Raw genomic sequence first — 27,968 nt, 5'->3', positions numbered from 1 at the left:
GAACTTGTTTCAACTTGCCTACCTGGCTAAATAAAGGTGAAATAAAAAAATAAAAACGACTTGTCTACGAAATCATATTGCTGTGACTGCTTTCAAATAAAGGTCATTGCAACTGGCACGGTTTTCTCCTTTGCTCACTGACTCCACAAATAACAGGCCAAGAACATCAGCCATTTGTTGAAAGTGTCAGGGGCCTGGGGTCAGAAAGAGGAATTAGTGCTCTTCCTTGCCTCAAGACTAAAACACAGTATAATGCAACAACAACATTAGCATGGATGAAATCATCAGTAGGGGAAAGAACAGCGGTGTTTCTCAACATTTATTTTCAGATGTAATATTAAAATCAGAGCACCGTTACTGAAATGTGATGCAATGAGATTTTAGTTAGAAGTTCGATTGACAGATATGCTCAAAGAGATTGTAGCAAACAGCAGACAAAAAAACACAATGACAGTGTACACACACAATATAAACACAAATATAAACCGAACACTTTGGTACTTTAGCTGCTAAGTATTCTGACTTCAGAGTCATGTATTAAACATTTCAACTAAACCAATTACTACTTAGTTAACATTTACAATTAGATATGCATAATATTGGCACAGGCTTGAAAAAATAAAATATATATTGATTTAAATTCCAATTCTAATCAAAGTTGCACGTTGCACCTTTAGGGCATTTTTACCCTGACTAAGTTATAATATCCAGCACTGATATTACACTTATGGAAAAACATATACTTTCTTGCTCATACAAAATATAGAAAAGGAACAGCTTTTATGATTGGAGGTTCTCATATCATAACATATGCTAAAAGTTGCAATGAAGAAAATGGATGGCATGGCATGCAGTATTGCTGACTGTGGTGCATGCATAGATAGATAGGAATATATATATATATATATATATATATATATATATATATACTATTATAGGCTAGTCAGTAAATGGGTATATATGTAAACATTGGAGATATAGTGTGGGGGACATCCTGTAAAGAAAGCTGACATGGTTCCTCTAGTCGCTCCCTCCACACAGCTTTAACAGCAGTTTCTTATAGTCCCCTGAAGTGTCTCCCTGTCATAGACAACAACAAACACATCAACAAACTAGTCCAGAACATCATACTAGAATGCCTAACTTGCTCTATAGCAGTAGCATTATTGAAGGTACTGGTGTGTGTATGTGTGTTGGAATTTGTGTAGTGATGAGGAGAGATACTTACAGAGATGTCTGTGTAGAGCGACTTGCCATATGTCTTGACGTATTCCTGACGGATATCCAACATGTCCACCTCAGAACGGGTCACCATTATCCGAATCAGGGTTTTGTCCTTGGTCCCGGCCCCCTGAGAAAACACGCACATGCACACACACACACACACTTATTTAAAGAGTACAGTTATCAGAAGCAATTACTGTAATAACAATGCAATATCATTGGGACTGGTAAAGTGAAAATGTAGTGAGTGTAAATAGTGTTCACTTATCAGTCGTGGACAGTTTTGTTGTTCTGTGCTGTATGTACAGTATGTTGTAATCAGTCCAGACAGACAGACATACAGACAGAAACGGGGCGTGTCTTACCTTCATGGCCTTGTAAAGTCTCTCAGCAAAGTATGCGGGTGTGTTCTTAATACACTTGACTGGAACACAGAGAGAGCAGAGGGTTAGAATTAACCTTAGTAGGCGGGCGCTAGTTTTCGGAGGGAGGGACTGATAACATGGCCCAGTCTGTTTGTGATACAATGCCAACTCCTAGTCAGTCATTGTCATGCCAAATGTTTAGCTTGAAAATGAAAGCTATTGAGTTTGCAAGAGCACAAACAGACTTGAGACAAGGTGACTGATACTGTGTGTTGAAGGAAACTCTCAGAAACAAACAAAACTAACGGTTAAAAATGATATGAAGGGATAAAACTGAAAAGATTGTCAAGTCATATCTGAAACCAGAACTTGAAAATACCCTGAGTGTACAAAACATAACAAATATTGCCCGCAGAACAGTCTCAATTCGTCAGGGCATGGACTCTACAAGGTGTCGAAAGTGTTCCACAGGGCTGCTGGCCCATGTTGACACCAATGTTTCCAACAGTTGTGTCAAGTTGGTTGGATGGCCTTTGGGTGGTGGACTATTCTTGATACACACGGGAAACTGTTAAGTGTGAAAAACCCAGCAGTGTTGCAGTTCTTGACACAAATTGATGTGCCTGGCACCGACTACCATACCCCTTTCAAAAGCCCTTACATTTTCTATCTTGGACATTCACCCTCTGAATGGCACACATACACAATCCATGTCTCAATTGTCTCAACACTTAAAAATCCTTCTTTAAACTGTCTCCTCCCCTTCATCTACACTGATTGAAGTGGATTTAACAGGTGACATCAATAAGGGATCATAGCTTTCACCTGGTCAGTCTATGTCATGCAAAGAGTTCATAATGTTTTGTATACTCAGTGTATATGAAAATATATGAATGTAGTTTGATAAACACAGTCAGAAGCGTGAAATACATTTTTAAACATCACATCAACATGACTTCTGTACGGACAAACATCATGCATAATGGAACAAGCAAGCAACACATCATTACTATGAAGTGTGTATAGAGAGTGAGCATCTCTTGATACAAAGTCAGATAATAACAACGATGTCACCCAGTCAAAATAATCTAAAAGCATGTTACTGTACCATTAACCGGAGCAACGTTGGCCAAGTGAAGGAAAATAACAACAACAATTACTCATTCAGACAGCAACAGTGTGACAACTCACATATTGTTATAGCATCTTCTATAACATATTTTCACAGTAAGAATGAGTAAGCTATGGGTGTTAACTGTCAAGAGAATTTTGTTCTCATGCTCATTTTCCAATGCAATTAACACACTCTGTCTGTTTCTAAGAATATGTAAGGTTCTTATTTAAATGAAACGGACAGAGATCAGTCAACTTAGCCAATAGTGCTTATCGAGAGCTCTGCTCATAATACCATGTACATTGGTTTATATACCTCACATTTCATCATAAATGTCCCTCCTCTCAGATACAATGGCAATATAGTTGACAAGCCTTTTCACATTGTCTGTCACCTGTTAAACAATCTACTACAAGCCCAAGGTCTCTCCCCTTTCTGGGTGGGGACAGAATGTCCTGTAAGGAACACAGTATTCCAGCCGGTCTGGCGATAGCTCCATTCGTTCTAACAAGGAACAGAAAGTCCTCGTTCTAATTCTTGACTAAAACTACACACATTATATTCAGTGTTTTGATTATAATAGGATTCATACATTCATACAGTGACAGGGTAGTATTCTACTGTTTAGTTATAGTTCTACGTTAAATGTATACATCATTTAGTCATTATTCATATAAATCCCATAACATAACACATTCAGCTTAAAAAGAAATTCCCAGCAGGGAATTGGGTGGAACCATTGTTCAAGGTTTTTTTTGGTAATCCCCTACACATACATCTGGGTATTTCACTCTGTGTGTGTGTGTTGTTAGTGGTGTGACATAGAGTGTTAGTATGTGTTTGCGTAGAGACGTGTAGGTGTGACCTGAATGGGTGTGTGTTAACCAAAAGGTGTCCTCTTACCCACGGCCACCATTCCACTCTCCAGGTCTCCAGACATTTCTCTGTCGATGCTCTTCTCTAGGTCTCTGCCACACATCTGCTGATACTCATGGAACACTGCACATATGCACGCACACACAGGCACACACACACACACACACACACGGATAAGGTAGTGGCAAAAGCTATGAATCAAGATGAGCGGACAGCACCAGAGGACTGATATTTCATATACACTCAGTGGCCATCTAGTATCGGGTCAGACCCCTTTTGCCTCCTGAACAGCCAGAATTCCTCGAGGCATGGATTCTACAAGGTGTGGCGTTCAAACGTTGCTCAATTGGTATCAAGGGACCTAACGTGTGCCAGGAAAATATTCCCCACACCATTACACCACCAGACTGTACCGTTGATACCAGGCAGGATGTGTCCATGGACTCATGCTGCTTACGCCAAATCCTGACTCGGCCATCAGCATGATGCAACAGGAACTGGGATTTGTCACACCAGGCAATATTTTTTCACTCCTTAATTGTCCAGTGTTGGTGATCGCGTGCCCACTTGAGCTGCTTTTTGTAGCTGATAGGAACCCAGTGTGGTCGTCTGCTGCAATAGCCCATCCGTGACAGGGTTTAACGAGTTGTGCGTTCTGCACACCACTGTTGTGCTGCGGCGTTGTTTGCATGTTTGTGGCCAGCATGCTAGCTTGCACGATTCTTGCCATTCTCCTTCGACTTCTCATCAACAAGCTGTTTTCGCCCACAGGACCGCAGCCGACTGGATGTTTTTTGTTTGTCGCATAGTTCTCTGTCAACCCTAGACACTCTTGTGCGTGAAAAGCCCAGGAGGGCAGCCGTTTCTGAGATACTGGAACCGGTGCGCCTGACACTGAAGACCATACTACGATCAAAGTCCTTTAGGTCACTAGTTATGCCCATTCTACCGTAGATTATAACAGTAACTGAATGCTTCGATGCCTGTCTGCCTGCTTGCTTTATATAGCAAGCCACGTTACTCACCGCCTGAAGGAGTGAACCATATTCGTGAATGGGTGGTGTACCTAATAAACTGGCAAGTGAGTGTACATTTAATTGATATTTGACTTCTTACAGTACCATTCCTCTCCCCTGTAGTTACCTGCTCTGAGGTGGGGTTTGCTCCTGGCGCACAGGATGGCATTGAACTTGGACTCATCTGTTCCCACCTTGTTCTCTCCAGCAGCATACAGGGCCTGGACAGAGGGCACACAATACACACAGACATCTTTCAATGAGTAGGTAGAGATTTAAAGTATGCCGTGTAGGGTCCTGAGTTTTTCCAGCTCAAATTTAATGAAAAACACCTGTCCCTAAGTATGTTGAAGACACAATACAGTCTGTAGATTAGACGTCACAAGGTTCATTATAGATAAGAAATGGCAATTTACCTGGGCATCTTGTTTGGCTACAGAGATGTCCACTGTCTCTCTTTCATCTCGATTACCCTGAGAGCACAAACACAACACATAATCAGGGCCAGCTGCAGGCATAGGCAACATAAGCGATCGCTTAGGGACCCCGACTGGAACTGTTGAGAGTTAGAATGGTAGAATACAAGTGCAAGTTAGACATTTGGTTGTGCATTAGCAGGTTTTCTCTTGTTTTTTCAGTCACTGACAGTCACTCAATTAACCCTGTCAGCTAACAAGTAGGTTAGTAAATTAGTCCAGCCAGTTATCTACACCTTGTAGTGTTAATGGGTGAATACTGACAGGGCACGCAGGGCCATTGATTTTGTTAGTCACTCTCACTCAGATATCACTAACATGGCATAAGTCATGGCAAAATGTGTAGAATTGCAGGAAATTTGCTTTAAAACTTCAAAAAGATATCTCTGCCCCATGGCACAAAGAGTATAATTGTATGAAATGTGTTACAAAACTGCACAAATGTAAAACTCATTTTTTTTTCAACCACAAGTCTGGTTCATCATTGGGAGCAATGTCCAAACGCCTGAAGGTACCACGTTCATCTGTACAAACAATAGTTCGCAAGTATAAACACCATGGGACCACGCAGCCGTCATACCACTCAGGAAGGAGACACGTTCTGTCCCCTAGAGATCAACGTACCTTGGTGTGAAAAGTGCAAATCAATCCCAGAACAACAGCAAAGGACCTTGTGAAGATGCTTGAGGAAACAGGTACAAAAGTATCTATATCCACAGTAAAACGAGCCCTATATCGACATAACCTGAAAGGCCGCTCAGCAAGGAAGAAGCCACTGCTGAAAAACCACCATGAAAAAAGCCAGACTACAGTTTGCAACTGCACACTGGGACAAAGATTGTACTTTTTGGAGAAATGTCCTCCGGTCTGATGAAACAAAAATAGAACTGTTTGGCCATTATGACCATGGTTATGTTTGCAGGAAAAAGGGGAAGCTTGCAAGCCGAAGAACACCATCCCAACCGTGAAGCACGGGGGTGGCAGCATCATGTTGTGGGGGTGCTTTGCTGCAGGAGGGACTGGTGCACTTCACAAAATAGATGGCATCATGAGGGAGGACTATTTTGTGGATATATTCAAGCAACATCTCAAGACATCAATCAGGAAGTTAAAGCTTGGTCGCAATGGGTCTTCCAAATGGACAATGACCCCAAGCATACTTCCAAAGTTGTGGCAAAATGGATTAAGGACAACAAAGTCAAGGTATTGGAGTGGCCATCACAAAGCCCTGACCTCAATCCTGTAGAAAATGTGTGGACAGAACTGAAAAAGCGTGTGCGAGCTAGGAGTTAGTTACACCAGCTCTGTCAGGGGGAATGGGCCAAAATTCACCCAACTTATTGTGGGAAGCGTGTGGAAGGGTACCTGAAACGTTTGACCCAAGTGAAACAATTTAAAGGCAATGCTACCAAATACTAATTAAGTGTATGTAAACTTCTGACCCACTGGGAATGTGATGAAAGAAATAAAAGCTGAAATAAATAACTCTCTCTACTATTATTCTGACATTTCACATTCTTAAAATAAAGTGGTGATCCTAACTGACCTTAGACAGGGCATTTTTTACTAGGATTCAATGTAAGGAATTGTGAAAAACTGAGTTTAAAGGTATTTGACTAAGGTGTATGTAAACCTCCGGCTTCAACTGTATGTACTGTATCTATTCCTATGTATATGTATTTCTAATGTATACATTATTCTACATCTATGGGCCATAGGCTGTACCTGGGCCAGAGAGATGAGGAGTCTACGGAAGTGTCCTGAGGTGTCCCCACTGATGGCATCTTCCAGTGACTTCTTATTCTCTGAAATAACACACACAGCTTTCTTACACAGCACAGTACAGAGCAGTACACTTCTCATATTTATTTCAAAGGTTTTTTTCCTCAACGCTATCTGTCGTTCCTGTAGTGTGTGTCTACCTGAGGAACTTACCTGTCTTGTAGACCATGTTGATCTCTCTGATCTCTGCGTTGGAGCGAGAGGACAGGATCTCTATCAGACAAGCCTCGTCTGTCCCTGCACCCTATCAGAACATACAGTAGAGAACAGTTGGTAGGTTTACGACATGAATATGACTATTTCTCTGTTCGTTAAACTAGTTTAGCTAGTTGTGTCAAACACAAAACAAAAACATTCCACTTGTTTGCACGTATGAACGCAAACACACACACACGCTAAGAGAGAGTATCCATGTCAGTGATTATAAAAACCCTTTCACAAACCTTAATGGCATCTTTGAGTTCATATGCATCAAGCTGGGCTGGGGTCTTCAACATGGCCAGCACCAGCTTCTCAAAGTTCCCTGACAGTTCTGACTTCAGATCCTTAACCAGATCCTAGGAAGGCAAGGGGATACAAGCTTGGTATAATTCAATGCTAACCAAGATATTATTGAGTTGGGCTGGTGCTCAGTGGTACAGAGAACAAGCACTTTCACTGTTCTATAACTTGAATATTGGCACCGTCATTTCCTGTACTGCTTGAGTACTGACACCTCTTTTAGAATATTGGCTGTAAAATATGATAAGTAACGGAAAATATATAGAAAGCGTACCGGCACCCAAAATGAGTGGCTTCATGACCTACTTCAGTCCACTTCAAGCATTAATGCTATCTGTGTTCAACTGCTGTGCCATGTGTGTTCCGGGTACTGCTATAATGGGGTCTGAGGGAATCAAGTCCCCCAGCTACGTTGTTAACTGGCAGAACCATCAGCTGCTGTTGAGATATACCCTCTGACCCTCCCTGAACCTCACTTATACAGATCATTGTATGATGCTGTAACACTCATTATATTCATTTCTTCCACAATAACTCAAATTAGATAAATAAAGTATCACGTTTTTAAATGTAACTGTATTACCTTTCCGTAGGAAGTTTTGAAGGCCGCGAGCATGGGAACACGCTGTATGTTTGAGCGACTCCCTAGCAGGTCTATGATGGCCTGTTCATCAGTACCTGTAGGACAAGTTCCCTGTCAGAACACATATTCAAAACTGCCCATCCATTTCCCTTCATGAGTTTATAACATCATTTTTTTTACTAGTATAGCTCAGCAAATATCATTACCAGGTCTTCATACATAATTAAGTAATTCAAAGATTTAGGCTCAATGATAGAAGGCAATGTCATTGCTAGTGTTGAATTTACCTATCCATTCCTTTCAGATCTACACAAGTGTGTATTGTATAAGGTTACTGACAAGGGGTTATTTCTGGACAGGGCCTATTCTCTCGTGACATCTGGCCATTACGCATGTAATATTTGTTTCTGGTTCCAAGATTAGATAGGGCTTAATGTATGCTCGGCCCTTATTCATGTGCTCTCTGACACCTGGAGTTGGAAGACAGGAGACAATGCCAAAGGACTAGTCAGACCCCCCCTCCACCAAAATGTTTCTCTCTGTTACAGTATTCAGAAGACGGACTATTGAATGTGATTGAATAGTACTATAGTATCCATGTTTGGTATATATCTGAAACGTGTTCACTGAGGATAACTCTGATGCTAACTATGTGCATGTATGATCTCTGTGGTTACTTGTATCTGTACAAATTTGAATTACTATATGCAAAAAGGTTTTATGGTCCTCTCAGGAATTATGTCATATTTACACTGGTCTCATCCCCCACAAAACCATTTAAATGCTGTGACACCCTGCGGAGATTGGGCCTTGGTGGTCAGGTTACACTGTAAACTTTGTATCGTTTGATTGATCAAAGGTGATTGGTTCTGGGTTGAAAGGATACACCTTCAGATGTTATAAATGGAATTAAATGCCTTTGTTCTGTCTCTTATCCTGTATCCAGTCCATGGAGGAAGGTTGTATGATCAATTCTCATTTCCTCGGCTTCTAGGCCTCTGGCTAGTAAGCATCTCTTTGTCCATGCTTTGCCTTGTAAGTTAACCTTAGAATCTACACTACCGGTCAAAAGTTTTAGAACACCTACTCATTCAAGAATCTTTATTTCTTTTTAATATTTTCTACGTTGTAGAATACTAGTGAAGACATCAAAACTATGAAATAACACATATGGAATCATGTAGTAACCGAAAGTATTAAACAAATCTAAATATATTTTATATTTGAGATTTTTCAAATAGCCACCCTTTTCCTTGATGACAGCTTTGCACGCTCTTGGCATTCTCTCAACCAGCTTCATGAGGTAGTCACCTGGAATGCATTTCAATTAACAGGTGTGCCTCCTTAAAGTTAATTTGTGGAATTTCTTTCCTTCTTAATGCGTTTGAGACAATCAGTTGTGTTGTGACAAGGTAGGGGTGGTATACAGAAGATAGCCCTGGTAATAATAAAAGACCAAGTCCATATTATGGCAAGAACAGGTCAAATAAGCAAAGAGAAACTACAGTCCATCATTACTTTGAAACACGAACGTCAGTCAATTACGGAAAACTTAAAAAACTTTGAAAGTTCCTTCAAGTGCAGTCGTATAAACCATCAAGCGCTATGATGAAACTGTCTCTCATGAGGACCTCCACAGGAATGGAAGACCCAGAGTTACCTCTGCTGCAGAGTATAATTTCATTAGAGTTACCTGCCTCAGAAATTGCAGCCCAAATAAATGCTTCACAGAGTTCAAGTAACAGACATCTCAACATCAACTGTTCAGAGGAGACTGCGTGACTCAGGCCTTCATGGTCAAATTGTTACAAAGAAACCACTACTAAAAGGACACCAAAAAGAAGAATAGACTTGCTTGGGCCAAGAAATACCAGCAATGGACATTAGACCGGTGGAAATGTGTCCTTTGGTCTGGAGTCCAAATTGGAGATTTTTGGTTCCAACCGCCGTGTCTTTGTGAGACGCGGTATGGTTGAACGGATGATCTCCGCATGTGTATTTCCCACCGTGAAGCATGAAGAAGGAGGTGATATGGTGTGGGGGTGCTTTTCTGGTGACACTGTCTGTGATTAATTTAGAATTCAAGGCACACTTAACCAGCATGGCTACCACAGCATTCTGCAGCTATACGCCATCCAATCTGGTTTGGGCTTAGTGGGACTATCATTTGTTTTTCAACAGGACAATAACCCAACACACTGTGGGCTGTGTTAGAGCTATTTTACCAAGAAGGAGAGTGATGGAGTTCTGCACCAGATGACCTGACCTCCACAATCACCTGACCTCAACCAAATGTAGATGGTTTGGGATGGGTTGGACCTCAGAGTGAAGGAAAAGCAGCCAACAAGTACTCAGCATATGTGGGAACTCCTTCAAGACTGTTGGAAAAGCATTCCAGGTGAAGCTGGTTGAGAGAATCCCAAGATTATGCAAAGCTGTCATCAAGGCAAAAAATGTTATAATATAAAATATATTTTGATTTTCTTAACACTGTTTTAGTTACTACATGATTCCATATGTGTTATTTCATAGTGTTGATGTCTTCACTATTATTCTACAATGTAGCAAATAGTAAAAATAAAGAAAAACCCTTGAATGAGTAGGTGTTCTAAAACTTGACAGGTAGTGTATGTGCCTACAATAATGCTTTGTTAATGTCAGTATAACCTTATAACTTAAGCTTTATGTCTTGTATTCATTTTACAGTTATGAAATAATACTTGCTTTGATAGTCACTTCCCATGACCATTCCTTAGTCAGCTAAACGCATTATACTCGATTGCACATGGTTTAACTGTAGTCTTTTGCATATGGCTAATTATCTTTATGAGTCAGATAAAAAAAAATATTGGCCAATTGCTTAGTCTTATTACGAGTCGCATGTGAGGTATAATATCATACACACTGTATATACAAATGTCAAATATTGCTGGCCACTAAATAACTCAATCACTGGACCAATGTATAAAAGGTTAGGGGTTGTTTCTGGACAGGGTCTAACTCACTCACGAGACTCCAGTTTAAGGGGCTAGGGGTTGTTTCTGGACAGGGTCTATTTAACCAACTCACCAAAGCCCTTCATGGCTTTCCTCAGAACCTCCACATCTCTCAGTGGGTCTGCTCCCGGATAATCCTTGATGCTTCCCCTGAATCCTCTCTGAAAGAAAAGGGAATTAATCCATAATGAAACCTGATTGCTTTACACTGTCAGTGTTATTTGCCAGTAAAACTCCTGGCAAAATCTCTTATAATTGACATCTCAAGAAGAATAAGAAAACGATAGAAGCCCAATCAATATTAGTGCAGAACATTTAGGTATTCAAGTTTAAACCCTTGGATAAAGTATGGACCCTTAACCAGATGTATGCCTGTCCTAAAATGGTATTTTGAAGGACTATTGTCAAAATAGGGTTAAATCCTCCCAGTGTGTCTTACATTGATGGCAGGAGAGACTGGAATGGCTCCACCTCCAGGCATGGACGGGTTGGGCGACGGGGCTTGAGGGTACACTGGCATGGGCTGATTAGGCGCTGGTCCTCCTCCGTAACCCGGCATGGAGGGGTTGGGTGAGGGTGCCCGTGGGTAGCCAGGCATGGGCTGGCCTGGATAGGCCATGCCTGGGCCTTGAGGCTGGGGCATCTGTCCTCCTGGCTGGGGGTACATATCATAGGGCTGTTGGTTAGGGGGCTGGGGGGCAGGGTGGGGGTATCCACCAGAGGTGAACATGGCTGCGGAGATCAGGTTGGCATGTGATTGGAGCAGAAGTGGGCATCCAATAAAATGTGCAGGAAGCTGATTGGTTTCAATTAATCTGCAAGCAAAGCTGTTTTGTAAATAATCAATTATGTATTATAGATGTTGATTAAACATCTGCTTTTGTTGTTTTAATAAAGAGAAAATAAAAGACAATATAAAATAAAGTATACAAAACATGGAGTTTTGAAGGATTACAACAGTGAAAGAGAAGGTTGCAACAAATTATTATGTTTTTGAAGCACTATCTAAGCTAATAAACATGAGCTACATTATTTTAGTCACGCGAGAGAGACTATTAGGAAGGTTAACAAGAAAGCTGCAACATAGATGGGGGGGGGGGTTGTACTGTATTTTCATGCCAGACTTACCATGGCTGGGAGATTTCCTGCGTTGAATCCAGGGTTGGACAGATTATCAAGACCAAAGGCGGGGAAACCAGCACCACCTCCCCAACTATCTGTAACAGATGACATAGATGGGCATGCCACTAAACTGTTTATGGCAAATCACTATGTACTATTACTACTGTTTTACAAAAGTTTGGACTGTTTTGCTTTGATGTTGTGGTTGTATATGATTGTAGTCAACCAATCAAGTAATTGATTAATCAATCAATCAATAAATCCTTCAATCAGGGGTTACCAGAAACCAGAGGATAATTATTCTATTTGAAATAGAAAGTGCTTAAACTTCATACTAGAGAAGTTAACAAATATCTGGTATTGCTGCTAGGGCAGAGAGGTAAAGAAATGGGTCCGTATTAAATTGGCTTTGGAATGAAACACCAGGACTAGCAATAAACACACTTGCCAATTCTAGTCAGCAGAGTGATACTCAGGGCACACAGAATGGGAGTACTATGTCAGTCACAAGTTGGTCTGTGAGTGTTGTCTCTCAGCACAGCGAAGGTTGTTTAGAGAATAAAACATATAAAACATGCTGCATGTGCATATATTAGGCATATAATGATCTGTTGTCCTGAGGCCTTACCTGCTGGGGGTATGGCTGGGTACCCTCCAGCTCCAGGCTGTGGTGGATAGCCACCTGCCTGAGGGGGGTAACCACCAGCCTGTGGGGGGTAACCACCTGCCTGGGGTGGGTAACCTCCTGCCTGGGGTGGATAGCCTCCGGCTTGGGGTGGGTAGGCGCCTGGCTGAGGGGGATAGCCTCCAGCTTGGGGTGGGTAGGCGCCCGGCTGAGGGGGATAGCCACCAGCTTGAGCGGGGTATCCTGGATAACTCATGGTTTATGGTCTGAAATAAGGAAAAATATCTAAATGTAAGGCCTATTTTTTATGTGTAAATGCATTCTGTTTGGAGTTTCTGTTCCGGGTTAGGTTATGATGACAGGAAAATGCAGTGGGCCACTCCCCTCTCCATGAAGTTTAGCTGGGGAGAAGAAACATGGCTATATTCCTCAGGATGACCCATTAAGCAGGAATGAATCGTGATTTCCTTGGCTGATGGTTTCATTTTTTAACATGATCAATTTATGGGTAACTGTGTATAAATGGAACAACTACATACATGAAATTGGCCACTAAGTATTTTCCTGAAGTTTACAAAAAATAAACACAGAAATAATATTTTTGGGGCACATTAATACCCCTTAACTTATTCCACATTTTGTTGTGTAACAGCCAGAATTCAAAATAGATTTTTTTCTCACCCATCTACAGACAATACCCTATAATGACAAAGTGAAAACACTTTTGACATTTCTGCACATTTATTGAAAATGAAATACAGAAATCTCTCATTTACATAAGTATTCACACCCCTGAGTCAATACATGTTAGAATCACCTTTGGCAGCAATTACAGCTGCGAGTCAAAGATATTTTCACACCTGGATTGTACAATATTTGCATATATATATATTTTTTTAATTCTTCAAACTCTGTGAAGTTTGTTGTAAATCATTGCTAGATGGCCATTTTCAAGTCTTGCCATAGATGTTCAAGCCTTTTAAGTCAAAGCTGTAACTAGGTCACTCAGGAACATTCAATGATGTCTTGGTAAGCAACTCCAGTGAATATTTGGCCTTGTGATTTAGGTTATTGTCCTGCTGAAAGGTGAAATCCTCTCCCAGTATCTGTTGGAAAGCAGACAAAAAGGTTTTTCTGAAGGATTTTGCCTGTGCTTAGTTCTATTCCGTTTCTTTTTATTCTAAAAAAACTCCCTAGTCCTTGCCGATGACAAGCATATCCCCCATAACATGATGCAGCCACCACCATGCTTGAAAATAAGAAGAGTGTTACTCAGTGATGCGTTTTGTTGGATTTGCCACAAACAATGCTTTGTATTCAGGACTTAAAAGTACATTTCTTTGCTACGTTTTTTTGCAGTTTTACTTTAGTTCCTTATTACAGGATCCGTGTTTTGGTATATTTTTATTCTATACAGGCTTCCTTTTTTCACGCTGTCATTTAGGTTAGTATTGTTGAGTAATTACAATGTTGTTAATTTGTCCTCAGTTTTCTCCTATCACAGCCATTGAACTCTGCAACTGTTTTAAAGTCACAATTGGCCTCTTGGTGAAATCCCTGAAATTCCTTCGTCTCCAGCAACTCAGTTAGGATGGACACCTGTATCTTTGTAGTGACTGGGTGTATTGATACACCATCCAAAGTGTAATTATTAACTTCATGCTCAAATGGATATGCTTTTTTTGTTTTTACCCATCTACCAATAGGTGCCTTTCTTTGAGAGGCATTGAAAACCCTCCCTCATCTTTGTGGTTAAATCTGTGTTTGAAATTCACTGCTCGACTGAGGGACCTTACAGATAATTGTAAGGGGGGGGGGGGGTTTGGGGGATGTGTGCCCTGCTAGAGCTGCCCTAGTCAACTGTAAGTGCTGTTATCATGAAGTGGAAACGTCTAGGAGCAACAACAGCTCAGCTGCAAAGTGGTAGGCCACATAAGCTTGGTTGTTGAAGCGTCGGTTATACATTGATTGCATCTGAGCTCCTAGAGTGTGCGGCTCTCCTTTTCTTTTTCAAGTGTTTTACTCCGCTAACCAGCACCTCGCCTGCATTTCTTTCGTCTCCAGGCCACACAAGCTCACAGAATGGGACAGTCGAGGGCTGAAGCATCTGTCCTCAGTTGCAACACTCACTACAGAGTTCCAAACAGACTCTGGAAACAACATCAGCACAAGAACTGTTCATCGGGAGCGTCATAAAATGGGTTGCCATGGCCGAGCAGCCGCACACAAGCCTAAAATCACCATGCACAATGTCAAGAGTCAGCTGGAGGGGTGTAAAGCTCGCTGCCATTGGACTCTGGAGCAGTGGAAACACGTTCTCTGGAGTGATGAATCACGCTTTACCATCTGGCAGTCCGACAGACAAATCTGGGTTTGGCGGATGCCAGTAGAAATGCTCAATAACAGACATGTAAACAAATTTGTGCACAAAATTTGAGAGACATTTCTGAGATCTTTTATTTCAGCTCATGAAACATGGGACCAACACTTTACATGTTGCCTTTTGATTTTTGTTCAGTGTATATTGCCAAGTTATCATTAGCCTACTCATTGTGTAACTATTATTACGTGTTTTACTTTTCTATAATTTCTCTATTTCTTTCGTCCCTGCATTGTTGGTAACGTCCGAAAGTAAGCATTTCACTGTTAGTCCACGCCTGTTGTCTACAAAGCATAAGCAGGAATACAATTTGATTTGTAACCGTGATTCAGCCATGGTGCACTGCTGAGCTCGCATATGGGGCTCAGCCAGGGCCATTACCTTTGTAACTGCATAAAAACATTTTACGAATGTGATTTAACCAATTGAAGTGGGAAAATAGATGGCAAAAAAAATGCCATATGGTGTTAAATGCCTGTAAACCGCGTGTGGAGGAAAATGACACTTTTATACTTTTTAAATATACCACAACGTTGTTGAATACTCGTTTTTGATTGGCTAGAAGGGCATTCAATAATGGACATTAAAACCAGACAACGGGACAGTTGGAAAAGTTATCGGGACACCTTGCAATCATGACGCAATATGCGCCTACACATACATGCAGACCTTACTTGCTACAACGTTATAGAAAACTAAACCAACAACTACACAAGCTGAAATTATATACATTGTAAACGCTGGTCCAACGAGGAAGAAAAACATATTGATTTGTTTTTGAAGAGACCATCGATTGATAACCTAACGTGGTGAGTGATGAACATGAATGTCTCTGGTCCATCAAGTGGCTCTGTGCTGTCAAATCCTTCCACGTGTTTCTAGTTTGACCAGCTGTTTTCCGGAACGGGCGTCCTCCATTATTTCCAAGGCAATTTACAGAACGTTGGCGTTTATGCCTTACATTTCATATTGCTTCTAGCCTAGCATTTGATTTCCAACAGTGATGGTCTGTATAAACCTTGCTCCCTGCCTGTCTGACCTCGGAAACAATGTTTCACTTTTGAAATTCGATCTCGCCCCAGTAACTTCACAGAGCATGCTGTGTCCGCACGAGAAACTTTTCTGATTCAGGTGAAATCATGCAACACTATTATCATATATTAAATTAAATGTAAATAAAAACCTATGAAAACGGACAAAAATTGAGCGTTTACTGCCTTTCCAGCTGTAGAGTTTGTAACTTTAGTTGGATAAGTGAGAAGACGTTAGCCAGCCTGCTGCATAGCAACCAATGTTTTTGCACAGATTAAAGTTTTTTTTTTTTGTCCACAGATGGAAGGATGAAATAGTATAGATTTGCAGCCAACATTGCATAACAATTTGCATAACGCATTACAGGCGTCACAAGCATTGCTATGTAAATTAAGTGACAGTGGAGCTTTTGTGATTGGACAGTAAAGCATTCTGGCGATTGACAGATAGCTATGCTTGTAATGCCTGTAGTGCGTCCTGCTATCTGTCAATCGCCAGAATGCTTACTGTCCAATCACAAAAGCTCCACTGTCACTTAATTTACATAGCAATGCTTGTGACGCCTGTAGTGCGTCCTGCTATGTAAATGAAGTGACTTTGGCATTCTAGGCATTGTTCTTGAACCTGATTCAAACTGGCCATTTTGGCACAGTGTTTCAGAGGCTATAAATCGGTGCTAACCCTGCTCCGGAGCTGGGCCATTTAACCCTGGGTTGGTGCTAGCCCACTTTAGAATGTGCAAGTGTGAACACTCGCTTAGCCAAAGGGAGATTTTAGCCGGGGCTAAAGAGGCTCTTGGCCCTGGGCTGATAAAGTGTGAACGCCTTGAATTTGCTCCTGGTGCACAGTTCAAATGATATGTAACACCATTGGACCAACACCATAGGACATGAAACAATTATACAAATTTAACAGCACAACAAAATATATAATTTTATTTTGCAGTTGCCTTTTCAATTTAAACACCAGTGGTGCATCTAGTGATTTCTAACTGCACTGAACCAAATCAGTGGTGCACTGGAGCAAAGCAAACTTTGATTGGGCAAAACCATTAATCTTGAGCAGGGAGTGGTTGAAAATACAATCTGTTAATTGTTATATCATATATAAAATGCATCTATTTTAATACAGACTAGCTCAAAACATTGCTAATAATTGAAAATGACAAATTACCCAATGAATCAAGATTATTTTCTGGTTAAAAATGTGGAATGCCAGAACATACGTTTGCACCCCTATTTTGAAAGTGGGGTGTTTTCTGCATTGCTCAAGACACCTACAGTGGCAAGAAAAAGTATGAGAACCCTTTGGACTTCTGCATAAATTGGTCATAGATGAAGAACGTATCTAATTTTAAGTCACAACAACTGACAAAACACAGTCTGCGTAAACTAACACACAAATTATATTGAATACATAATTTAAACATTCACAGTGTAGGTTGGAAAAAGTATGTGAACCTCTAGGCTAATGACTTCTCCAAAAGATAATTGGAGTCAGGAGTCAGCTAACCTGGAGTACAATCATTGAGACGAGATTGGAGATTTGGTTAGAGCTGCTCTGCCCTATAAAAACCCTCATAAAATGTGAGTTTGCTATTCACAAGAAGCATTGCCTGATGTGAATCATGCCACGAACTAAATATATCTCAGAAGACCCAATATTAAGAATTGTTGACTTGCATAAAGCTGGAAAGGGTTACAAAAGTATCTCTAAAAGCCTTGATGAGCATCAGTCCACGGTAAGACAAATAGTCTATAAATGGAGAAAGTTCAGCACTGTTGCTACTCTCCCTAAGAGTGGCCGTCCTGCAAAGAAGACTGCAAGAGCACAGCACAGAATGCTCAATGAGGTTAATGTAACGACTTTCATTAGAAGAAGGTGAAGACCAAGGTGCAGCGTGGTACATGTTCATATGATTTATTCTGACTGAGAACTGAATACAAAAAGCATAGCCGAAACAGTTCTGACAGGTGCAACAAACACTAAACAGAAAATAACCACCCACAACTAACAGTGGGAAAACAGGCTACCTAAGTATGGTTCTCAATCAGAGACAACGAAAGACAGCTGTCCCTGATTGAGAACCATACCCGGCCAAAACATAGAAATATAAAACCTAGACATACAAACATAGAATGCCCACCCACATCACACCCTGACCAAACAAAAAATAGAAACATACAAAGCAATCTACGGTCAGGTCGTGACAGTACCCCCCCCCCCAAAGGTGCGGACTCCGGCTGCAAAACCTGAAACTATAGGGGAGGGTCTGGGTGGGCATTACTCCGCGGTGGCGGTTCTGGTGAGGGATGTGGACCCCGCTCCACTTCTGGCCTGGCCCACTTTAGTAATGCCTCTGGAGCAGGAACCCTCACCGCCGACCCTGGACTTGAGGACGCCACTGGACTGATGGTCGAGTTTGGAGTGAGTGGCGCCTCTGGACTGACGGGCGCCTCTGGACTGACGGGCGGCTCTGGCAGCTCCGGACTGACGGGCGGCTCTGGCAGCTCCGGACTGACGGGCGGCTCTGGCAGCTCCGGACTGGAGGGAGAGCCCGGAGGGAGGAGACGGAGAGACAGGGGAGACCTACAGGAGGCCTGGTGCGTGGAGGAGGCACCAGATGGACCGGGCTGTGGGGGAGCACTGGAGTGCAGCCTTGGCACCACTCCTCCAGGCTGATGACCACTTTAGCCCGGCCCCTCCAGAGTGCAGGCACAGGTCGAACCGGGCTGTGGGGAAGCACTGGAGATCTGGTGCATACCACTCGCACCTCTCCCTTAGGCTCAATGCCCACATTCGCCCAGCACGGGTGGAACGCAGGCATAGGGCGACCTGCACCCTCCCAACGCCCGGAGACACAGTACGCAGAGCCGGCGCAGGATACCCTGGACCGAAACGGCGCACCGGAGGCCAAACGCGCTGAGCTGGGACAATCCGACCTGGCTGGATGCCCACTCTCGCATGGCACTTGCGGAGGGCTGGCATATAGCCCTCCGGGCTATGAGTGAGCACTGACAACACAGTGTTCTTCATCGCATAACACGGTGTCTGACCAGTGCCACGCTGCTACCAGTAAGCACGGGGAGTTGGATCAGGTCCCTCGCCTGACTCTGCCAATCTCCCGTGTGCCCCCCCAAAACATGTTGGGGCTGCCTCTCGTGCCTGTTGCGCTGCCGTGCTAACTCCTCGTAGTGTTGCCGCTCAGCCTTAGCTGCCTCCAGTTCCTCCTGCGGACGGCGATACTCCCCAGCCTGTGCCCAGGGTCCCTTGCCTTCCAGTATCTCCTCCAATGTCCATTTCTCCAGATAGCGCTGCTCTTCCTTACCACGCTGCTTGGTCCTTTGGAGGTGGGTGGTTTAGTAACGACTTTCATTAGAAGAAGGTGAAGACCAAGGTGCAGCGTGGTACGTGTTCACATTATTTATTCTGACTGAACACTGAATACAAAATAACAAAACGAATAGCCGAAACAGTTCTGACAGGTGCAACAAACACTAAACAGAAAATAACCACCCACAACTAACAGTGGGAAAACAGGCTACTTAAGTATGGTTCTCAGAGACAACGAAAGACAGCTGTCCCTGATTGAGAACCATACCCGGCCAAAACATAGAAATACAAAAACTAGACATACAAACATAGAATACCCACCCACATCACACCCTGACCAAACAAAAAACAGAAACATACAAAGCAATCTACGGTCAGGGCGTGACAGTTAAGAAGAACCCTAGTGTCAGCTAAAGACTTACAGGAATCCCTGGAACATGCTAACATCTCTGTTGACGAGTCTATGATATGTAAAACACGAAAGAAGCCACTGCTGTCCAAAAAAAAACATTGCTGCACTCCTGAAGTTTGCAAAATAACATCTAGATGTTCCACAGCGCTACTAGCAAAATATTCTGTGGACAGATGAAACTAAAGTTGAGTTGTTTGGAAGGAACACACAACACAATGTGTGGAGAAAAAAGGCACAGCACACCAACATCAAAGTCTCATCCCAACTGTAAAGTATGGTGAAAGGGGCATCATGGTTTTGGGCTGCTTTGCTGCCTCAGGGCCTGGACAGCTTGCTATCATCAACAGAAAAATGAATTCCCAAGTTTATCAAGACATTTTGCAGGAGAATGTTATCGTATGTGTCCACCAATTGAAGATCAACAGAAGTTGGGTGATGCAACAGGACAATGACCCAAAACACAGAAGTAAATGAACAACAGAATGGCTTCAACAGAAGAAAATACGCCTTCTGGAGTGGCCCAATCAGAGTCCTGACCTCAACCCGATTGAGATGCTGTGGCATGACCTCAAGATAGTGGTTCACAACAGACATCACAAGAATATTGCTGAACTGAAACAGTTTTGTGGATGGTCCAAAATTCCTCCTGACTGTTGTGCAGGTCTGATCTGAAACTACAAAAAACGTTTGCTTGAGGTTATTGCTGCCAAAGTAGGGTCAATCATTAAAACCAAGGGTTCACATACTTGTTCCACTTTGCAATGTGATTGTTTACACGGTGTGTTCAATAAAGACATGAAAACATATGAATGTTTGTGTGTTATTAGTTTAAGCAGACTGTGTTTGTCTATTGTTAGATGAAGATCAGATCAAATTGTATGACCAGGTATTTCTAAAGGGTTCACATACTTTTTCTTGCCACTGTATGGTTCCATGGAAGTATTCCTTCTCATCATTTGCATTTCAGTGGCACTAAAAAGAATGATAGACTGTTTTTTGTATTTGAATAGGAACACAGTTCTAGGTCAAGGGCTTGCTCCGGAGGATGTAAAGTCAGTCAACTGACATTTACTCCTGAGGTGCTGACCTGTTTCACCCTCGACAACCACTGTGATTATTATTATTTGACTCTACTGGTCATCTATGAACATTTGAACATCTTGGCCATGTTCTGTTATAATCTCCAACCGGCACAGCCAGAAGAGGACTGGCCACGCCTCATAGCCTGGTTCCTCTCTAGATTTCTTCCTAGGTTCTGGACTTTCTATGGAGTTTTTCCTACCATCGTGCTTCTACACCTGCATTGCTTGCTGTTTGGGGTTTTAGGCTGGGTTTCTGTACAGCACTTTGAGATATCAGCTGATGTACGAAGGGCTTTATAAATACGTTTGATTTGATTTAAAGTTATAGAATGTTCAGATAGTCATATCTGTTCTACATCATACATTTATGTCTGTCAGATAGAATAGGGAATCATGTCAGCTCTATTCATTCTATTTCATGTCACTGACTAGACCCAAGGTGTGCCAACATAAAAAGCACATTCAGTACAAAGTTCAGCAGGGGTGTCAAACTAATTTTATAGTATAATATTTATGGATTTAAGGACTACATAACTGTTATTACACCATCACCCATTTAATCTACTTCTTAGAAAAAAAGTGCTATCTATAACAAAAAGGGTACTTTGGCTGTTCCCATAGGAGAACCTTTTAATTAACCCCTTTTGGGTTCCATGTAGAACCGTTTCCACAGAGGGTTCTACATGAAACCCAAAAGAGTTCAACTTGGACCCAAAATAGGGTTCTACCAGGAACAAAAATGGTTCTCCTATGTGAACAATCACAGAACCATTTTTTCTAGGAGTTTCCCGTATGGACACAAGTCTAAGACAACAGCCTAAAATGAAACTAAGCGAGAAAGCCAAAGTCCAAACACCAGAGGCTAAAGCAATCAACCATGCTTCTCATCTATCTAACCTATCTACAACTAATACTAATTTCAACACAAATGTATTTCTCTTTCCATTATCAGTGGCCTGAGGCCTATAGATTTCAAGTAAACAAGCAACAGTGTAATACAGGAGTGAAATTGTGACACAAAGACATCAACATAAGAAACCAAAGGATTGGACCAGAACACAAGTTCAGCATACTCACCAGAGCCCATACGCTATTAACATCCTGTATAATAATCAAACCACAAATCAATGGCAAATACAGCCTAAATTAAAAAACAGGCTACCACCTGGAACACAAATCGCTCTGCTACATTAGAATGAAATGTGGCACCTTTCTATTGATCAAATGTAAGTAACGTTACACATGTATACAGATCTGTGTATAAATATAAGTAGCCATATGGGATCCATATGTGTAAGGCCCTGTAAAGCACACAAATGTTTGCTGGGCGAATGGGAGTAGGTCTTGTGCTTAAGTGTGTGGGCATATTCCTCATGTTCAATATAGAGTTTGACCGATTAATTAGGGCCAATTTCAAGTTTTCATAACAATCGGAAATCTGCCTTTTTGGATGCCGATTACATTGCAATCACCGAGGAGACTGCGTGGCAGGTTGACCATCTGTTATGCAGGTGCAGCATCAAAAGGACCATGTGACTGCAAGGAGCCAAGGAAAGTTTATAGCTAGCATTAAACTTATCTTATAAAAAAAAACGATCAATATAAACATAATCACTAGTTAACTACACATGGTTGATGATATTACTTGGTTAACTAGCTTGTTCTGCGTTGCATATAATCAAAGCGTTGCCTGTTAATTTATCATCGAATCACAGCCTACTTCAAGTTGATGATTTGACAAAAGCGCATTCACAAAAAAAGCACAATCGTTGCAATAAAGTACCTAACCATAAACATCAATACCTTTCTTAAAATCAATTCACAAGGATATTTTTTTTAAACCCGCATATGTAGTTAAAATAAAATAATGTTAGCAGGCAATATTAACTAGGGAAATTGTGTCACTTCTCTTGCGTTCAGTGCAGGCAGAGTCAGGGTATATGCAGGAGTGTGGGCTGCCTGGCTCGTTGCGAACTGTAGAAAGGCCATTCATTCCTAACAAAGACTAATTAATTTGCCATAATTTTACATAATTATGACATAACATTGAAGGTTGTGCAATGTAACAGTAATATTTAGACTTAGGGTTTCCACACGTTCTATAAAATATGGAACGGTTCTGTATTTCACTGAAAGAATAAACGTTTTTGTTTTCGAAATGATAGTTTCCGGATTTGACCATATTAAAGAACAAAGGCTCGTATTTCTGTGTGTTTACTTTAATTAAGTTTATGATTTGATATTTGATAGAGCAGTCTGACTGAGCGGTGGTAGGCAGCAGGTTCGTAAGCATTAATTCAATGTCACGTTCGTTTGTAGAATTAACGAACCAAGGCGCAGCGTACGTAGAGTTCCACATGTTTATTCAGATGAAACTCACAAAAACAGTAAACAGCAAACGAAATGTGCAGCAAATGCAGTGCTCACAGGTAACTAAGCAAAAACAAGATCCCACAACAAACAGGTGGAAAAAGGCTGCCTAAATGTGATCCCCAATCAGAGACAACGATAGCCTCTGATTGGGAACCATACCCAGCCAACCTAGAAATAAAGAAACTAGAATGCCCACCCTAGTCACACCCCGACCTAACCGAAATAGAGAATAAAGGATCTCTAAGGTCAGGGCGTGACATTCAAACAGCAGCTCTTAGCGCTCTTAGCAATGCTGGGATGCACAGCGCTGTTTATGACTTCAAGCCTATCAACTCCCGAGATTAGGCTGGCAATACTAAAGTACTTATAAGAACATCCAATAGTCAAAGGTATATGAAATACAAATGGTATAGAGATAAATAGTCCTATAATTCCTAAAATAACTACAACCTAAAACTTATTAACTAGGAACATTGAAGACTCATGTTAAAAAAGGAACCACCAGCTTTCATATGTTCTCAGCTTTCTTACATGGCACATATTGCACTTTTACTTTCTTCTCCACACTGTTTTTGCATTATTTAAACCAAATTGCACGTTTCACTATTGTAAAGTGGCTGTTCCACTGGATGTCATAAGGTGAATGCACCAATTTGTAAGTCGCTCTGGATAAGAGCGTCTGCTAAATGACTTAAATGTAAATGTAAATGTATTTAAGACTAAATTGATTTAATTTATGTATTATATTATGTTAAAATAAGTGTTCATTCAGTATTGTTGTAATTGTCCTTTATTACAAATATATATATATATATATATATAAATTGGCAGAATAATCTCTATTGGCTTTTTTAGGTCCTCCAATAAATCAGTTTCGGTATCTGCGTTGAAAAATCATAATCGGTCGACCTCTAGTTCAATACAGTACAAATGATGGGTGTTACTGTTGACAGTTGAGGCCTTGAACTGGTACAAAAATAGATAGTTTGAAAATAACCGATGAGACATTACTGTGCAGCCGTATTCATCGACCTGGCTAAGGCTTTCGACTCCGTCAATCACAACATTCTTTCTTATTGGCAGACTCAACAGCCTTGGTTTCTTAAATGATTGCCTCGCCTGGTTCACCAACTACTTCTCTGATAGAGTTCAGTGAGTCAAATCGGAGGGCCTGTTGTCCGGACCTCTGGCAGTCTCTATGGGGGTGCCACAGGGTTCAATTCTCGGGCCGACTCTTTTCTCTGTATATATCAATGATGTCGCTATTGCTGCGGGCGATTCCCTGATCCACCTCTACACAGACAACACCATTCTGTATACTTCTGGCCCTTCCTTGGAGACTGTGCTAACTAACCTCCAAACGAGCTTCAATGCCATACAACACTCCTTCCGTGGCCTCCAACTGCTCTTGGTACTAGGGGGCAGTATTTTCATTTTTGGAAAAATAACGTTCCCAAATTAAACGGGATATTTTGTCAGGACAAGATGCTAGAATATGCATATAATTGACAGCTTAGGATAGAAAACACACTAAAGTTTCCAAAACTGTAAAAATATTGTCTGTGAGTATAACAGAACTGATATTGCAGGCGAAAGCCTGAGGAAAATCCAATCCGGAAGTGACTCATCTTTTGAAATCCCTGCATTCCGATGCGTCCCTATTGAGCTGTGAATGCCCTATCAACCAGATTACGCTTTCTACATATTCCCCAAGGTGTCTACAGCATTATGACGTAGTTTTACACATTTATGTTGAAGAATACCCGTAGGCGGCTTCATTGCGCAAGTGGTCACCTGATGCTCCCAGAGAAATTCTCGCGTAAAATACAGAGGTAGCCATTATTCCAATCGCTTCTACGGAGAAACCAATTGTCCCGTTTGATATATTATCGAATAGATATTTGAAAAACACATTGAGGATTGATTATAAACAACGTTTGCCATGTTTCTGTCGATATTATGGAGCTAATTTGGAATATTTTTCGGCGTTGTCGTGACCGCAATGTCCTGACGATTTTTCTCAGCCAAACGTGAAGAAAAAACTGAGCTATTTCGCTTACAAAAATAATATTTTGGGAAAAAAATGAACTTTGGCTATCTACCTGGGAGTCTCGTGAGTGAAAACATCCGAAGTTCATCAAAGGTAAGCGATTTAATTTGATTGCTTTTCTGATTTTCGTGACAAGGTTGCCTGCTGCTAGCAAGGCATAATGCTATGCTAGGCTATCGATAAACTTACACAAATGCTTGTCTAGCTTTGGCTGTAAAGCATATTTTGAAAATCTGAGATGACAGGGTGATTAACAAAAGGCTAAGCTGTGTTCCAATATATTTCACTTGTGATTTTCATGAATAGGAAGATTTTCTAGGAAGATTTATGTCCGTTACGTTATGCTAATTAGTGTCAGATGATGACAACGGTCCCGTTCACAGGATGGGGTGTCACTAGAGGTTAAACGCTAGTAAAACCAAATGCATGCTTTTCAACAGTTCGCTGCCCGCCCACCCGACTAACATCACCACCCTGGACGGTTCCGACCTAGAATATGTGGACAACTATAAATACCTAGGTGTCTGGCTAGACTGTAAACTCTCCTTCCAGACTCATATTAAACATCTCCAATCAAAAATAAAATATAGAAACGGCTTTCTATTAGGCAACAAAGACTCCTTCGCTCACGCCGCCAAACTTACCCTAGTAAAACTGACTATCCTACCGTTCCCCGACTTCGGCGATGTCATCTACAAAATAGCTTCAAACACTCTACTCAGCAAACTGGATGCAGTCTATCACAGTGCCATCCGTTTTGTTACCAAATCACCTTATACCACCCACCACTGCGACCTGTATGCTCTAGTCGGCTGGCCCTCGCTACATATTCGTCGCCAGACCCACTGGCTCCAGGTCATCTATAAGTCTATGCTAGGTAAAGTTCCGCCTTATCTCAGTTCACTGGTCACGATGGCAACACCCACCCGTAGCACACGTTCCAGCAGGTATATCTCATTGATCATTCCCAAAGCCAACACCTCATTTGGGCATTTTTCCTTCCAGTTCTCTGCTGCCAGTGACTGGAACGAATTGCAAAAAACGAAACAAAAAATTGCTGAAGTTGGAGACTTATTTCCCTCACCAACTTTAAACATCAATTATCTGAGCAGCTAACCGATCGCTGCAGCTGTACATAGTTCATCTTTAAATAGCCCACCCAATCTACCTCATCCCCATACTGTTTTTATTTTATTTACTTTTCTGCTCTTTTGCACACCAGTATCTCTACTTGCACATCATCATCTGCTCATTTATCACTCCAGTGTTAATCTGCTACATTGTAACTATTCGCTCCTATGGCCTATTTATTGCCTACCTCCTCATGCCTTTTGCACACTCTGTATATAGACTTTATTTTTTCTACTGTGTCATTGCATTATTGGCTTGTTTATGGTTTACTCCATGTGTAACTCTGTGTTGTTGTCTGTGTCAGGTCGCAGTTGCAAATGAGAACTTGTCCTCAACTAGCCTACCTGGTTAAATAAATAAAGGTGAAATAAAAACTAAAAATACATTTTTAAAAAGCACCCCGCTAACTAGCTAGCCATTTCACACCGGTTACATTCACCCCCTTTTTGACCCCCTCCCTTCCCGCAGCAACCAGTGATCCAGGTCAACAGCATCAATGTACCATTATTCTCCCCTCCCCTACCTGGGCAATGGGTAACGATGCTTCAAGGGTAACTGTTGTCTACGTGTGCAGAGGGACCCTGGTTCGAGCCCAGGTTGGGGTGAGGAGAAGGACGAAAGCAAAATATCGAAACCATGCAAAAATTACACCACTAAACTTTTGGTCGACTTTTTAGGCGGAAGGTAGCCAGGGAAACTATACATTTTACACTTTAAGTTGTACTTTTGCTACATTGTCAAGCTTCCGCATCGGGAAGCTAATCGGAAGAAAAGCAAATTTACCGAAGCCGCCTGTCGTTGTCAGGCAAATTCCTCAAACATAAATTTCAAGTAGTTCTATAACTAACCATAGGCCTAGCCTACTTGATCATATTCTCATTGCAATGAGACATTTTGTTATATTGTGTATAGCCTTCGCGCAAGAAGGCTCGCTAGTAGAGAAATGAATGTATCCAAGCAATGTGTCAAAAACCCGAAAAATGTATTATGCACTATCGCTACTGGAAACGATTGATATATTATAGCTAGTTAAGCTTCGATTTAGGCAAAAAAATGCATTTAGTTTGTCACTTACTTTTGGTTTGCTAGACGTCTCTCCCTGCCCGCGCTGGTCTATTTTTCAAGCTCAGCCTCTGTATGTATATAACGAAGGTGGGTGGGACTCCAACTCAGTCTCTCACTAATTACTTCACAGTGGTGCACTATTGAATGTACAAACGTATGACAGTGACGTGTTAGGTGAATCATCGAGATAGGGAAAAAATGACAAATGATGACACATTTGCTCAGTCACATGCATATGTTGCAATGAGAGGCCACCAGAGAAGAGACACCGCCTCAGCAGGATGGTTGACAGACATGTCGAGTAGTTTTGATCTCGCGTTTTTGTCTTCAGTTTATGCTAGATAATTTGACTACGATAGTTTCTTGTCAGGGTCTGAAATTAATCTCTTTAATTTCTCCCAGACACTTTTTAAAAAATCTGCCAGTTATG

General features: G+C 41.5%; 1 protein-coding gene across 1 annotated transcript; it reads right to left on the bottom strand.

The window, feature by feature from the left end:
* Positions 1-304: 304 nt before the first annotated feature.
* anxa11a (annexin A11a) lies at positions 305-27,665 on the bottom strand. Its single transcript, XM_029640338.2, has 15 exons — positions 27,549-27,665; positions 12,684-12,946; positions 12,062-12,150; positions 11,373-11,588; positions 11,007-11,094; positions 7,938-8,032; positions 7,297-7,410; positions 7,007-7,097; positions 6,797-6,876; positions 5,012-5,068; positions 4,723-4,816; positions 3,607-3,702; positions 1,590-1,648; positions 1,229-1,351; positions 305-1,080 (listed from the first exon to the last, which is right to left on the bottom strand). The coding sequence occupies exons 2-15, from the start codon at positions 12,934-12,936 to the stop codon at positions 1,021-1,023; spliced, it is 1,515 nt and encodes a 504-aa protein (XP_029496198.1). The 5' UTR covers positions 12,937-12,946; positions 27,549-27,665; the 3' UTR covers positions 305-1,020.
* Positions 27,666-27,968: the final 303 nt, after the last annotated feature.

The sequence above is a fragment of the Oncorhynchus nerka genome, linkage group LG28 (genome assembly GCF_034236695.1).
Source record: "Oncorhynchus nerka isolate Pitt River linkage group LG28, Oner_Uvic_2.0, whole genome shotgun sequence".
Classification (NCBI taxonomy): Eukaryota; Metazoa; Chordata; class Actinopteri; order Salmoniformes; family Salmonidae; genus Oncorhynchus; species Oncorhynchus nerka.
The sequence above is the reverse complement of the archived record's forward strand: the minus strand, read 5'-3'. Positions and strand labels throughout refer to the sequence as shown.